Genomic DNA, 15,629 nt, shown 5'->3' with positions numbered 1-15,629 from the left:
AAACAAAACAAAACAAAAACAAATACAAAAAAAAAAAAAAAAAAGGAAGGGAGGAAGGAAGGAAGGAAGGAAGGAAGGAAGGAAGGAAGGAAGGAAGGAAGGAAGGAAGGAAGGAAGGAAGTCACCCGAATGGAGCCAGGGCCATTGTGCTGACATTCATTGAGTCCCTGCTGTTTTCCATGCTCGTTCCCTCCGAGCCTTTCTGTCTTCTGTTTGGACCCCCTGCACCTATCCCACGGGAGAGCTCAGAGGAGGAGCTGAGCCTATCACTATCGGACACACAGCTACCCCCTGAGCCCACACATCAGGACCTCCAGAACCTCCAAGTCACACTGGGCTCAGAGCCCTTCTCTTCTTCCTTTCTACTGCATTTCTGTGGCTGGCTACCCCGTCTCACTTCAACCATCAACCAGACACTGGCAATGCCTGAACACGTCTCAGACCCAACGCCTCTCCCTGGGGGTCTAGACCCATATTCCCTGCACGTAGTCATGGTCACCAAATTTAGACAGTTAAACTCTTTACGTTTTTTGGATACTTGCAGATTTCACACAACTGGTGAAAGTAAAATGTAGCTGTCAGGAGTATTAAACAGGAAGGGAGATTACACTGTGGCAGTGTACAAAATATCGCCTTCCTGGGATTCTCCTGTGACATGTTCTCTATTGATAGGCAGAGGAAGCATCTGTCCTAGTTATGGTCCATTAGGAAATTGACAGCGGTATCTCCTATACCAAATTAAACTGTCTGTCCTGAAACATGGACCTCTCCTTTCCAGCATGAAGTCCCAGGCACACAATTACTCTGTTTGGTTTCAGAAGCCTTCAGGAATAGTGGTATGATTTTTTTTTTTTTCCTTCTTTTAGATAGTTACACAAAGGATGAGGTTATTTCTACCTGTGAACACACTGCCAATTAAGCTAAGCATCCTGTGTATTTTGTTAAGTCAGGCTAGGCGTACCCGGCCACACTCCCCTGACCCTCGGGGCTGTGCCAGGAGAATTCCAGGGCTCCGGGAGGATGGCATCTGCCACTAGGAGTGCCTTCCTCTGGAGGGAAGAGAACTGTGCCTCTCGAGTTCTGTTGCTGTTGCTCAAAGGGCAAGTGAGATGCCGGCAGGAACCTGGCGGACACTCTGACTATTCCAATTGCCTTATTTCTTGGCTGCCAGTTCGCTGGTGGTCAGTAATGAGGCAAACCTTGGACTCACAGAGCTGGAGGGAACAGCAGGATCCCTGCTCCAGCCCTGCCTTTCACAGATGAGAAGTCAGAGTCCTAGCAGGCAGCCAAGGGTTGGACTTTTCCAAGGCCACGTGGCTATTAAGGAGAGACTGACTGCAGAAAGCTTGGTGTTCAGATGCACACGGGTTGGGTTTTCAGATGTTGCTGACGCTTGTAAATTAACTGCAGGACCTGGATTGTGTCTATGGAGCCTTGACCTCTGGCTCCCAGAATGTGACAAGTACAAAAACCTCAGGAAATATCCTTTCCATTTAGAGACGTCGAGGCACCTGCATATGTGTTACTTAAGACATCTCTGCCTCAATGTCTGCGTGTGTAAAATGGGGATAGTGAGAAGTCTGGTCTGTGTGTTCACACAGCTGTTATGAACATCGTATGAAATGACAGATGGAAGTGGTGTTGAAAATGACAGGTGCTGGACAGGATGAGGGATTCCGGCAATGATGATGGTGATGAGGATGGCGGTGGCGGTGGCGGTGGTGGTGAAGTCCTGTCAAAGCTTTAACTGTCTGGAAGCTGAGTGACTAGAACACCAGGGAAAACACCTCAGAGGGAACATCAAGCTGGAGCTGCTGCAGCCTCGTTTTCCTAACATGAGGGGCATAACCACAGTTGTGGGGATGGAACAACTTTTCTAAATTCCAGCCTGCCAGCATACGGACCTCACCAGATGCTGTGCCCTGCACGGGGGAGGCCAGGCAGTGGCTCTGGCCCTGCTGCGAACAAGCCCTGTGTGCACGGACCATTCCACCTCGATTTTCAGAAGAGCAGAGGGCTGCTTGGACCATGAGATTGGATAGGGTGACTGTGCCAGGGTGGGTCCTTTGGGGCTGCAGAGAGCTGGAGCTGTGCACTGGGGCACTGGCTTCCTTGTTGGTCTGTGGTCTCCAATGGGGGCCTGGGAGCTGCAGCATGGGTTCCATGGGTTCCCGCAGCATGGCTGACCCTTCTTGGGCTGCTCAGGGACTCTGGTCAGGATTTGCATTTGACACCCAGCTGTGCCTCCTGGGGAAACCGTGTGGGGCTGGCAAAGGTGACACTGGCATCCATGACCATGACCGCCCAGAGGGCCTTATCATCATCTCCAAACCTTGCAACTCAAAGGCCAGGGAGCTGAAGACGCCCGAGAACCCGTCACCTGCCCCAGATCACTCAACGGCAAGCGACAGAAGCCAGGCTGAGCCTGCACAGTTCCAGCTTCACAGCTCTGTACCGAGATGCCCGGCGGGCCACCCCTCCCTGGGCAAGTGCTTCACCTCCGTCATGGGCCTGGTCCTCAAGCCAGGGATGGGGGTTTTGGATGTTTCTCCTCTCTTTGAAACCCCCGTTGTCATATCTAGGACCAGCGACACCCATACTCCAATCAGCCCTCACTCCAAAGTCTGAACTTTGCCCCCAGGGCAGAGTAGGGCAAGGGTGGTGTTCTCAGGAGCTGCCAGGGGCTTCACCTGAGACCTGCCTCCCTCCCTACATTCAGGTTCAGCCAGGCAGGGCTGAGATGGGCAGCCTCCAAGATGAAGGCGGCTGGGTGCCACGGAGGCTGGGCGGGGGCTATGGGCAAGCGAGCAACTTTTCTGGCCGTGGTCTTCCTCTGTAAAGCGGGATCATGGTCTCGCCTCACTGGGTGACTGTAGGGACGCAGAGCTGACCTATGTGACCATCTGAGAGACAGAGGAAGCTCGGCCAGCCTGGAGACGACCATCTCGTCCCCTCCACCCTCTTAGGCATTGGTGCAGGCTCCAGAGCCCTTGGACACGGAGGGACTCACTCTAAGAGCCCCACTCCACAGCCTGGAGTGTGAGCTCAGCAACAGGGGACCAAACTCTGGGCTGATGAGAAGCACAAGGCAGGTGTCCCAGGTGGCCCTGCCCGGGCAGGGCCTGCAAACCCGACAGGCCCCAGGAGGGCCTAGGCAGGACACATGGTGAGGGTGCGGGACTCCTGGGGTGGCTTCCAAGCCCTAGGACACCCATCTGTGTGACTGTGGGAGTTTCCTTGGCTGTAAAGAGTGGGTGAGTCTGTAACCGCAGTCGTGAGGACCCTGGAGGACCCACAGGACACTGCTGCTACTGTCAATGCAACCCTCTCCCATGCTGAGCCCAGAGGTCCAGTAAATAACTGAGTGTATGGATTCTTGTCTTGTCCCAGGCATGCCCTCCCATCTCCCCATCAGCCATCACTAAGGAAGCACAGCACTCGTGGTGCCATCCATCTCCCTGCTGCTTCGAGAACGCAAGGGGATGCAATGTCCCTCCAGCCCTGGACACCTGAGGCCGGCCCAGCCCTCCTCCACATGGTCCCCTCCCCATTGCCAGTATTGGGAGGGGCTAGGACACTAGCCCACATGTCCAGCCCACCCCCCATCACCCTTGCCTCGCCAATCCCTGGGTCCTGGGGTGTTCAAACCAGCCCAGGAAGTTTGAGACTCCAGGAAGGGGCTAGGGGTGGGCCCTTGGAGGTGGCTCCAGGATCCAGGAGTTCTGGGATTCCCAGCATGGGGAGTGTCAAAAAGAAAGGGGGCCTGTGCTCTCAGGGGTGTGCCTGCTTGGCCCACACAGACACCCCACTAGCTGGACAGGAGCTGGCTGGAGGCGGCCGGGGCACTGTTCCTGGTGGGCGGGGGGTCCTCTCAGTACCTGTCAATGATGCAGGCTGTGGCCTCATGGCTGATGGATGAGGAGTAGGTCTGCCACTCGCCCCGGGGCAGCTCTCGCACCTGCACGGTGAAGTACCGGATAGGGGAGGCCCCATCGCTGCCCGGGACCCACTGGAGCCGGAGGCTGCGCGCGGTCACTTCTGCCTGGGGTACCAGGAGCTCTCTGGGGGGTGCCGGCCGCTCTGCAACCATATGAGGACAGACCAGGGACATGTGAGAGGCTGCCCTTCCCAAGGAGGATCCCCAGGAGATCGCTCTGTTGCCAGGTTGGAGTGCAGTGGTGTGATCTCACCTCACTGCAATCTCTGCCTCCCGGGTTCAAGGGATTCTCCTGCCTCAGCCTCCTGAGTAACTAGGACTACTAGCATGTGCCACGACACCCAGCTAATTTTTGTATTTTTAGTAGAGACAGGGTTTCACCATGTTGGCCAGGATGGTCTTAATTTCTTGACCTCGTGATCTGCCCGCCTTGGCCTCCCAAAGTGCTGGGATTATAGGCGTGAACCACCACACCCAGCCAAGTAGCTGTCTTAAGGCTGACTTTGGATGCACTACTCGTAGAGACTAACAGAGAGGAACAAAGCCACATAGGGGTCCCTAGGCTGCCAGACCACCAGGCATTGTGTCTGTGATGACTGCTGGGGTCACAGGGTCTTGGGGGCTGCTCCAAGCCCTGTGGTACCTTTGGTCTCTCTTTTTCTGATGTTGGGCTCAGTCCACCTTTAAAGCTGAATTTCCTCCTTCTTGCAGTCACCCAGGGCCTAAAGTATCTATGGCGTCTGCTCAGTGCTGCTGTAGGTGAGGACACCTCTGGGTTGTCACTGCCTCTGGTGTCTGCAGTAGCTTGGATGGGGGATGTGGGGTGCCCAGGGCCAGGTCCGGCCTGGAGTGCCCATCGTCTGCTGCTGCTGTGCCTCCACACCCCATCGATTTCAGCAGAGAAGCCCCGCAGCGGGAGGAATAATTGTTTAATTGTTTATCATGAAGATTATTGATTCTGATTAGAATGCGTGGCGTGTGTAAAGTGGCGATTGATTGTTGGGCCGCAGTGGCGGGTGGGGGAGGAGGGCTCCGGTCTCACTTCATCAGCACTTGCCTCTGTAAGCACACAAGGTGGCCCAGAGTATCCCATTTCAAAGGCTCTCTTGGACTTAGTGGTAACTAGCAAGCCTCTTGGATTCCCTCTCCCTGAGCCACGAGGATGGAGGAGAGGGGCCCCCCGATGGAAAATCTCCGAAATCTCTGGGACCGATTATCAGGTGGCATAATGTGGGGTGGGACAGTGGGGCAGGACTGCGGGGCGGGACTGTGAGGCGGGACACGGGGAAATAAGGGGACCTGCTGTGAGACCGTCTGTGATGCACCTGCACACGTGCCTGGCTCGTGGGAGGGGCACAGTCAATACTTAAGATAAATGAACCATAAAACCACACGAATACATTAGAGAATGAAGTCAAAATGTTTGCTTGGGAGAGCCATTACCATCTTCCTGAGAAGCCTTGAGTGCTGATACCTGAGGTGGCAGCAGGGCGATGAGGGCACCTGTTTCACAGGGCACCTTTTCCATGTGCTTTAATTGCAGAAGCACCTCGGGTGTCTGTGGTGACTGAGGGCTTTTGTCTCTCCAGCTAATAACATTAATAATGATAGTGGTAGTGGTCATGGAAGGGATGTGCTTTCATTGAACGCTATGGGAGGACAAAAGGCAGGGGCTCACACCTGCAACCCCAGAGCTTTGGGAGGCTAAGGTGGGAGGATCGCTTGAGCCCAGGAGCTGGAGACCAGCCTGGGCAACATAGTAAGATACCCATTTCTACAAAAATTAAAATAATTAGCTGGATACGGTGGCTCATGCCTGTAACCCCAGCACTTTGGGTGGCCAAGATGGGTATCATGGCAAGACTGTCTCTTCAGAACTTAATTAGCTGGGTGGTGTGGGCCTGCAGTCCCAGCTACTGGGGAGGCAGAGGTGGGAGCATGGCTTGAGTCCAGGCATTCCAGGCTGCGGTGACCTATGATCACATCACTGCACTCCAGCCTGGGCGACAGGGCAAGACCTTGTTTCAAAAATAAAAAAACAAAACAAAAATAGGAGCGTGGCCAGAGCCGTGTGCTCCAAGTGACCCTGCAGCAGTGCCTGGAAGCTCCCTCCCGTCCTCATTCCCACAAGGTCCCTGGGTCTGGCCGCGATGTCAGGACCTGGAGTGGGAGCCGGGGCTGCTGAGGTGAGGGTCCTGTGGCACCAACCCTGGGTGCTGCAAGGCCTGAGGACGTGCGCAGAGCCCACTGAGAAGGGCGCCCGCTATAGACTCATGGAAAGAGTTGGCCTCACGGTGTCGGGGCGGGGATCCAAATCTCAGCTCCACAGTTGTGTGTCTGGGCAAATTAATAAAAGTCTCTCAATTTCCTCCGTCTCATCTTTGGTAAAAATCGGAGTTAAAGACATACTGCTCCGTGTGCTGCAGGGAGGATAGGCCAAGTGCAGTGCACAGAGCACCTGCCCCCGTGCATGAAGCAGGGCCCTGCTCGACCCAACAGTTCTCATCGGGAAGTCAGCTATTTGGAAAACTTACTTACTGAACACCTGCTATGCAGAGGACATGGGTTTAACATCAGAGACTGGGGGCTGCCTTCGGGGAGCTCACTCTCAAGTGTGGTGACTCTGCAGCCTTGCTCCAGGTACTCAGACTCTGTGAGCAACGTTGCTCTCCTTAAACCCGAGACCGTCTCACATGTCTGAGACAGCAGGTGTGAGGCTGAAGGTGTGAATGAATGCTCACGTGTCTGAGACAGCAGGTGTGAGGCTGAAGGTGTGAATGCCACATGCTCAACATGTCTGAGAGAAGGCAGGTGCGTGAGGCTGAAGTGTGAGAATGAATGCTCACGTGTGGCTGAGAGAGCGAGGTGTGAGGCTGAAGTGTAGAGTGATATGCGTCACGTGTCTGACGGAGGAGGCAGGTGTGAGGCTGAGGAGGTGGAGAGAATGCTCCACGTGTCGTGAGAGAGCGAGGGCTGGTCGTGAGGCTTGAAGGGTGGAATGAATGCTCACTGTCGTGAGAGAGCAGGTTGTTGAGCTGAAGTGTGAATGAATCTGCACGGTGTCTGAAAGAGCAGGTGTGAGGCTGAATGTCGTGAAGGAATTGCTCATGTGTCTGACAGAGAGCAGGTGTGAGGAAGAAGGTGTGAAATGCAATGCTCACGTGTCTGAGAGCGTGTCTGAGAGAGCAGGTGTGAGGCTGAACGTGTGAATGCAATGCTGTTTGATAGTGTGCCCAGCTCCGTGTCGGCTCAGTGGGTGCTTTGTAAATGCTCACATCCCTTCTCTTTCTACGAAGGTAAGGCCGAAGCCTCCCAGGTACCCCACAGACTCCAGAGGGCCTGACTGAGGAAGCGGTGCCTGCCATGTCCGCAGTACCCCTGGGTCCCCCAAGGTCTTACCTCTCTTCTCGGTGGTGATGACCGTGGCCTCCAGCGGCTCCCCCCAGCCCTGCCTCGTCTTGGCAGACAGCCTGAAGATGTATGCGGACTCTGGGGCCAGGTTGGTGGCTGTGAACTGCCTCACCGTGGTGCCGACCTCCACGGTGGTGAAGGTGTGGGGACTGCTGCTGGCCAGGCGGTAGGCAATCTGGTACCCTGTGGGCAGGCGACACAGGAGACAGCTGCTGAGCCACTCACCCACAGCACAGGGAAGCCCTGTGCCCACACCCTGTGCTGACCCCTGGAGTAGAAACCCCGGCAAGGCCATCTGTCTCCCCCATTCCTGGAGGTCACTGCCTGTGCACTGAAGGGTGGTCTTGGGGCTGTGATGAATGGTGGGTTCCACGTGGATTTCCCTGTGAGCTTGTTTCCTGCTCCATCCTTCACCAGAACAAGGTGTGAACATTGGTTCATCTTTCCTGAGGACGCTGGCACACGGCAAGCATGCCACAGGGACTCGGTCCCACCCTGCTCCCCATGGGGCTGCAGAGGGCTGTGCCTTTTCAGTCTCTGCCTCTCCCTCCCTCCTACAGTCTGGCTCTCCCACTCCTTCTCTGAGGAAGCCCTTTAATTCTTGCCAATGGCAGCATGACCTGCCCAGGCAGGACAGCAGCTCCACAGCTGCCATTCCTCCTTCCCTCCTTCGTCTTCCCTGTCTGCCTGCACCTCTGACCCCCAGCTCCCTCCAGGGACCCCGGCAACATCCATCCAGCTCCTTCTGTGGCCCCACCCCTCCTGAGCAGCTCCACCAGGGCAGCTCTGCTTACAGAACCCCCCTGTGCTTCCTAGTTGAGGGAGGGTTCCTGGCTTGCTAAGTTCCTCAACTGGGAGGGGCTTGGGGCTGAGCAGCCGTTCCTTATTAACGATCACCCCTCTCCACTGGCCGCCCCAGGCCTCCCCCGCTGGCGTCTGGAGGAGCCTTGTCAATTCTGCAGCTCCAGTCTGCACCCTGCCTGGCTCAGCGACAACGTGTGGTCCAGCGGCTGAGCTCCTGCACTGACTGAAGCCACAAATAATGGGGCGCTGTGGCTTCCAAAAAAATTAATAACTTGGTGTCAAACAAGGGAGGATGCATGGGGGAAGCCTTGCACCCTGGCCTCACCAGTGCTGCCTCTTCGTGGAGTGGCCTCTGCATTGGGGGCTTACCCTCTGTGGGGAGGAGCTGCCGAGCGACCCCACGCTACCTGCCCCCCGCCCTCAGCCTCTGTGCTGGGTGAACCCCTCCCTCTCTCTGCTCTTCCTGCTCTCGGGTCTCTGGCTCACGGACGACCGAGCTCACAGGCATGCTGCCAGCTCCTGTGTCTTGTCACTCATCCAGAGGTTTAACGAGTCCCTCCCCAGCCCGCCATCTGGGAGGTGGGAGGACAATTACACAGAGGTCAGACTTCAAGTGCATCCTTGCATCCGGCCCCAGGCATCACCGATCACTGTCAGCATCGTCATCACCACCACACAGACAGGGACACACGCCCTGCCCTGTCCATGACACCACCACCTCTAGGCCCAGGTGTCTGCAGGACCCTGAACTTAGGCCCCAAAGTGGCCGTCGCAGCTGCTGGCTGCCCTGTCCATGACGCCACCACCTGTAGGCCCAGGTGTCTGCAAGACCCTGAACTTAGGCCCCCAGAGTGGCCGTCACAGCCACTCCCCGCCCCCAATGGACAGGCTATCCTCCCCACAATGGGGACTGGGTGTCCCAAGACTTCCTGGATGTGGCCCTGCTGGCCTCAGGCCTCCGGCAAGGGTGTCTCTGCTAGAACCCTGTTCCTTCCCAGTCACTGACCGACCGAGGGCAGCCTGTAGACGGTGGCCAGCTCTTCCCCCGGGCCTCCCCTTCCGCCTGCAACTGCGTAGTGAGAGCTGGGAGAGGCCCAGCTTTTCCCCCCAGGCCTCCCATTTCCCCCACCCCTGCACAGTGAGAGTAGGGAGAGGGCCAGCTGTTCTCCCAGGTCTCCCCTTCCTCCCACTCCTGCACAGTGAGAGCTGGCAGAGGGCCAGCTGTTCTCCCAGGCCTCCTGTTTCCCCTGCGCCTGCATAGTGAGGGCTGGGAGAAGGCCAGCTCTCTCCCAGGACTCCCGTTTCCCCCACCCCTCCGTAGTGAGAGCAGGGAGTATGCTGTGCGCACACAATGGAAACCCGGTCTGAGGCTTTGGGGCTGCTGGCCACCCTGCACCCTGACGGTAAGGAAGGCGTAACCACAGCGGCTACACCGCTGGGCACATCCAGACAGAGACCCTGCTGCATCCCTCCAGCGCTTCCCACGCCAGACCCTGACCGCAGGCCTGCCAGGAAGCACACGACGAGGATGAGGACGAGGCCGTGAAGCTCAGAGCGGGGTCCCCAGCGAGAAAGTGATGAGGGAGCCGGGCTGGAGCCCCACGGGTGCCTACTCTTCCTGGGGGAAGTAAACACCCACGTCGATCCGTGAGCCAAGGGAGAGCGTCCCCTCGCCAGGCCCCAGTTCCTCGGGACCACGGACCCCAGGGCTCACCACGCAGAAGCGTCCTCTCCAACAGAAGCCAGTGGGCCCCTCGAAGAAGGACATGCCTTTGGGGGCGGACCTCTGGGCTGGAATCCCGCTCTGCCAATCATTCATTGTGTGACTGTGGATGAGCCAAGACGCCTCTCCGAGCCTCAGTTTGCTGGACTACATGGTGCAAGGAGATGACAGGACACCTCACAGGGTGCCAGGAGGGCTCTGGGGGCTCACAGTGGTGATGACGTGGCTGGCACAGCCATGCCTGGTTGCTCCTGGCTTTAGTATTATTACAAAACAATCGTAGTCACGACTTCTCCTTCCTCCTCCAGCTGGCAGGACACTTTCCCTAGCAGTCCCTCGCCCTGTAGTGGCCAGTATGACCAGAGTTATCATTCCTCACACAGTCTTCATGGAACCTCATTCCCAGGACCTGTCTACAGGCATAGATGTGGGGTCAGCACCTTAGGCCCTGCAGTTCCCTGTGAGTGCCCACCAGAGGCAGCACAGGGGCCCAGAATAGACATGGCCGAGCCCCCAGCCAGACCCTGAGGAGTGACACCCCCAGCTTTGCAATGCCTGACTGGCTACCTACAACGTGTGCTCAGCACTGAGCAGACCACAGAGCAGGACTCCCTGGGCCGGAGTTTCCCCATGAAGTGTCAATTCCCCAACAGAGTCCTGCTTCCTTGGGGCCAGGAGAATGACCCTAATTCTAAGGTCTCTGGCGGCTGCGTTCTGCCTGGAAAAAGCATCTCTGGCCACAGAATCAATGTTCATCTTGGAGACCTTCTAGTTAAGCTGCCTTTTGTTTAAAGACATTCAATATTCTGTTACAGTTTCTTGAGATGTATAATATTCACATGGCTCAAAATCATGCAAAAGTGCCAGGTAAAGAGTGCAAAGCGGCTGGGCACAGTGACTCATGCCTGTAATCCCAGCATATTGGGAGGCTGAGGAGGGTGGATCACTTGAGGTCAAGACTTTGAGACCAGCCTGGCCAACATGGTGAAACCCTGTCTCTACTAAAAATACAAAACTTCAGCAGGGCGCAGTGGCTCACGCCTGTAATCCCAGCACTTTGGGAGGCTGAGGTGGGCAGATCACAAGGTCAGGAGTTCGAGGCCAGCCTGACCAAAATGGTGAAACCTCGTCTCTACTAAAAATACAAAAATTAGCCGGACGTGGTGATGGGCGCTTGTAATCCCAGCTAGTCAGGAGGCTGAGGCAGGAGAATAGCTTGAACCCGGGAGGCAGAGGTTGCAGTGAGCCAAGATGGTGCTGCTGCACTCTAGCCTGGGTGACAGAGCAAGACTCTGTCTCCAGCAAAAACAGAAAACAAAACATAAAAAAACCAAACACACACAAAACCAAAACCATCAAGAATGAAGTGCAGCCTGGTGTAACTTCAGGCATTTGAATATCGTTCCTAGAGATGAAGAGATACAAATCTCTCCCTAAAGCAGCAGAAATCAAGTTTGTATTAAAAACAGACTCATGTATGTATGCGTGGGTTTCAGCCTGCTCCCTCCACACTGTCAAGGTGGGATTACCTCACTGATTTCACACAGTGGCTGAAGAGATTTCTTCTTCACAGTGCGAAAAAACATGCCTATCCCAGTCGGGCGCGGTGGCTCATGCCTGTAATACTAGCACTTTGGGAGGCTGAGGCAGGTGGATCAAAAGGTCAGGAGTTCAAGACCAGCCTGGCCAAGATGGTGAAACCCCGCTTCTACTAAAAATACAAAAATTAGTCAGGTGTGGTGGTGGGTGCCTGTAATACCGGCTGCTCGTGAGGCTAAGGCAGGAGAATCACTTGAACCCGGGAGGCGGAGGTTGCAGTGAGCCAAGATTGAGCTACTGCATTCCAGTCTGGGCAACAGAGCGAGACTCCATCTCAAAATAAAACAAAACATGCCTATCCCTAAGAGTGAAGAGAAGCCCCGGCTGGAAGATGCTCGGAGGCCTGGCCCCAACAGGCGACTAACGAGGGACTTACCTGGCATCCCTGATGGCCCGGAACCTGCCTTTCCTACAGATCTCACCAGCCTACCTGAGTTCCCTTGATTTGTTACTTAGCATGTTGGAGAGTTGTGTGTGATTAAGACTTCTCACTCAAAATCCACATTGCCTTTCAGTGACTACGTCTGAATTAATGAGGTGTTATTTACTTTCAGGAGAAGGGCATGGTTACAGATGTGTTTTCATTATTGTTTAATCTTTACTGTTTCGCCATGTTTTATCTCTGCTCAGATTATTCCATTGCTAGAGGTAATAATCCTGAGATGAAATGAAGATGTTCAAAGGCACGTCCTGTGGATCACAGGATTTGGGGATTATGTGGGAACCGGTTTCTCCTTGCCAAGCCGTCTAAGGTTTGCTTACAGACCCTCCTTTCTATCAATGGCCCCACCTGACTCTTCTGCCCTCCAGGGTGAGCCTTGTCCTTGGCCATGCCACAGACTACACAGGCTTCCATTACATGGTTATGCACGTGCCCCTTCACCGCCCTGCGTGGGCCTCACCTCACCTGCCTTGAAGGATACACTGCCTCGGATTTGTGGACTGTTTCTCGTGTGTGGTTCCTTGCCTCTCTCTCAGAAGCTCCTGACTGGACAGTAGGGAGCCAGGAGACCTGGGTCCTGACCCAGGCCTTGGGCAAGTTCTAACCTCTGCCTGATTCTCAGTTCTCATCTCTTGCTATTAATCATTTTTTAAAATTTAAAATAGAGATGGGGTCTCACTATGTTGTCCAGGCTGGTCTTGAACTCCTGGGCTCAAGTGATTACCTTCTGCTTCAGCCACCCAAAGTGCTGGGCTTGCAGGTGTGAGTCATTGTGTCCAGCCTTTATTCATCTTTTTTTTTTTTTTTTTTTTTTTTTTTTTTTGAGACGTTGTTTTGCTCTTGTTGCCCAGGTTGGAGTACAATGGAGCGTTCTCGGCTCACTGTAACCTCTGCCTCCTGGGTTCAAGTGATTCTCCAGCCTCAGTCTCCCGAGTAGCTGGGATTACAGGCACCCACCACCACGCCCAGCTAATTTCATATTTTAGTAGAGACAGGGTTTCTCTATGTTGGTCAGGCTGGTCTTGAACTCCTGACCTCAGGTGAGCCACCCACCTCGGCCTCCCAAAGTGCTGGGATTGTAGGTGTGAGCCACCGCGCCCAGCCTTTGGTAATCGTTTTTCTATGCATATGAGTACTCAACAAACCTGGATTTCCACACTCAATACGAGTTTTTCATTCTGCGATTTCTGCACAAGATAGCAAAGCATGTTTTCCCTTTAGAAACATGAATTTTAATGACTGCTTAATAGTGCACTGTGTGGCAGTGCTGCTGGGCTGAAGGAGGAAGGCGGGAGTTTGCAGTGNTTTTTTTTTTTTTTTTTTTTTTTGAGACGTTGTTTTGCTCTTGTTGCCCAGGTTGGAGTACAATGGAGCGTTCTCGGCTCACTGTAACCTCTGCCTCCTGGGTTCAAGTGATTCTCCAGCCTCAGTCTCCCGAGTAGCTGGGATTACAGGCACCCACCACCACGCCCAGCTAATTTCATATTTTTAGTAGAGACAGGGTTTCTCTATGTTGGTCAGGCTGGTCTTGAACTCCTGACCTCAGGTGAGCCACCCACCTCGGCCTCCCAAAGTGCTGGGATTGTAGGTGTGAGCCACCGCGCCCAGCCTTTGGTAATCGTTTTCTATGCATATGAGTACTCAACAAACCTGGATTTCCACACTCAATACGAGTTTTCATTCTGCGATTTCTGCACAAGATAGCAAAGCATGTTTTCCCTTTAGAAACATGAATTTTAATGACTGCTTAATAGTGCACTGTGTGGCAGTGCTGCTGGGCTGAAGGAGGAAGGCGGGAGTTTGCAGTGGGTCGCCCTCCCCTCCCCTGACCTTTAGGATGCAGGCCTGGCAAAGCCCCCGTGAGATAATGTATGCAGATTGCAAAGTACAACGCCATTCCTGCTAATTGCAGAAATCTGGGTTCTTCTTTTCTCTTTGATCTGGTTCCCTAGGCACTGGAAGAAAATTCCTTGGCCTCTGGGTTCCATTTGTACCTTCCTATTATTTGCCCTAAAATAAAGATAATATCACCTGGTTGCCACACCATGGTCTGCTGAACATAAAGATGAATGTCCAGAGCTCACCTTCACACGTTTAAAAAGTCCTAGACTCGATGGACAATAGAAGACAGCTTTTTTTTTTCTGTACATAAATGGCACAAAGGAGCAGCTGAGTAATAGTCCTTGCATTTTTAGAGAATAATGATAGATGGTGTTCAGAGATAAGAGCGTTTCCGTGGAAAAGGCTAGTTATGTAATTACAGTTACAGCGAGATCAGCAACACTGGCGTGCTGAACTTCAGCGATGCAAGGCCAGAAGACGGCGGCGTGTGCGAGGGAGGAATGAACAGGCCGAATCAATAGCAGCAGTAAAATGCGGCCTACGAGGAGCCCTGTTTTTAAGGGTATGGGTAAATTATGATAATACAGGCATTAAAAGGAGCAAGGCCAAGTACGAGACACATTGATCCAAATAGAAGATTAAAAACATAATGAGAGAGGCCTGAGTGGGTTTCTGAATACACCTGGAAGACAGAGGCGGCACTGTGCATTTAGACAATCAGAATCCAGAAAGGGACCGCGCCACAGGCCTGAGACAAGTTCCAGAACGGTCCACTGCTCGAAACACAAGAAGGTGGCACTGAGGAGCTGAAGCTGGATGCTGGAAGCCTTGTAGGCATCTCAGCTCCGGGTCAGCCTGAAGACTGATGCCGCAGAGCTATACACAGAGCAATTTGGGGACTTCTGTCCGGAGGTTTAAGGTGGCTGCAAAGCCTTTGAGATAGAGCCTCACTCTGTCACCCAGGCTGGAGTGCAGTGGTGCGATCTTGGCTCACTGCAACCTCCGCCTCCTGGGTTCAAGCCATTCTCATGCCTCAGCCTCCTGAGTAGCTGGGATTACGGGTGTGCGCCACCGTGCCCAGTTAGTTGCAAGCCTTTTATAAATTGTGCACTTCCCTAGGAAACAAAAGGCATAGTCTGAGAGTTGCTGTTCAGTGAGCATCACCGGGGCCCCAGTGCTCAGGACCCCGAAGCATGACCATCAGGGGCACATGCTGCTGATCTCCCTGCAGCTGCTGTTGGTGGGCGAGTGGGTCAGAGAACCCGCAAGCCACTGAGTGGCCCCAGGAGGCCCACGTTGGCCGAGCCTAGATGCCGTGGTCTGTGGGTTTTGCAGCTTATCTGTCCGAGGGCTGGGGATCAAAATGCTGAATCTGCAAACAGGGATCACATTTGCTGGAGCTCCTGATTCTCAGCGGAGTTCCCGCACACCCTTCGTCATAAGCTTAAAGGTAAATGTTAGGCCTTCCTGCTGGCAGGACGGGATCCTGCATGTCTGGCCAGGGCAGGCCCACGTGGGTCTGAAGAGCTCACGCATCATCACATTAGCATAATAGCAGTCAAGGGCATGTGACGTCAGCTGGTGGGTGAGGGAAGGATGTCTGTACTCAGGGGCCTCCAACCCCATCCCTCCAAAGAAAAGTTCTAAATGCTAAAAGCACTCCACAGTAAAATATTTATGCAAATAAGCAAGTTTTTTCTCCTCTAGGCGCCTGCTGGTGGTTCACGCTGTTTTCTCGTTTGGAAATGCAAGAACATGTTTTGATATAGATTACAAAAGCTCGGGCAGCAGAGGTGTTTATGTACTCAGAAGGCCAAGCTGCTGGAGTGGGAACATTGATTCAAGGTCTCTGGATGTAAAGTGAGTCAGGT

The 15,629-nt window shown here is 54.2% G+C and overlaps 1 protein-coding gene across 8 annotated transcripts in view; it reads right to left on the bottom strand.

Annotated features, from left to right (window-relative positions):
* The window catches only part of SDK1 (sidekick cell adhesion molecule 1), a 954,524-nt gene that overhangs the window by 122,430 nt on the left and 816,465 nt on the right, over positions 1-15,629 (bottom strand). For all 8 annotated transcript variants that reach the window (XM_017894742.1, XM_017894733.1, XM_017894760.1 and 5 more), the window contains 2 exons: positions 7,337-7,531; positions 3,879-4,080 (listed from right to left, as the gene is read on the bottom strand). In XM_017894742.1, coding sequence (XP_017750231.1) covers positions 3,879-4,080; positions 7,337-7,531 — 397 coding nt within the window. The remainder of the gene's footprint in view (positions 1-3,878; positions 4,081-7,336; positions 7,532-15,629) is intronic.

Source organism: Rhinopithecus bieti, unplaced genomic scaffold (assembly GCF_001698545.2).
Source record: "Rhinopithecus bieti isolate Rb0 unplaced genomic scaffold, ASM169854v2 scaffold_1017, whole genome shotgun sequence".
Taxonomy (NCBI): Eukaryota; Metazoa; Chordata; class Mammalia; order Primates; family Cercopithecidae; genus Rhinopithecus; species Rhinopithecus bieti.
This window is presented reverse-complemented; position numbering and strand designations above follow the sequence as displayed.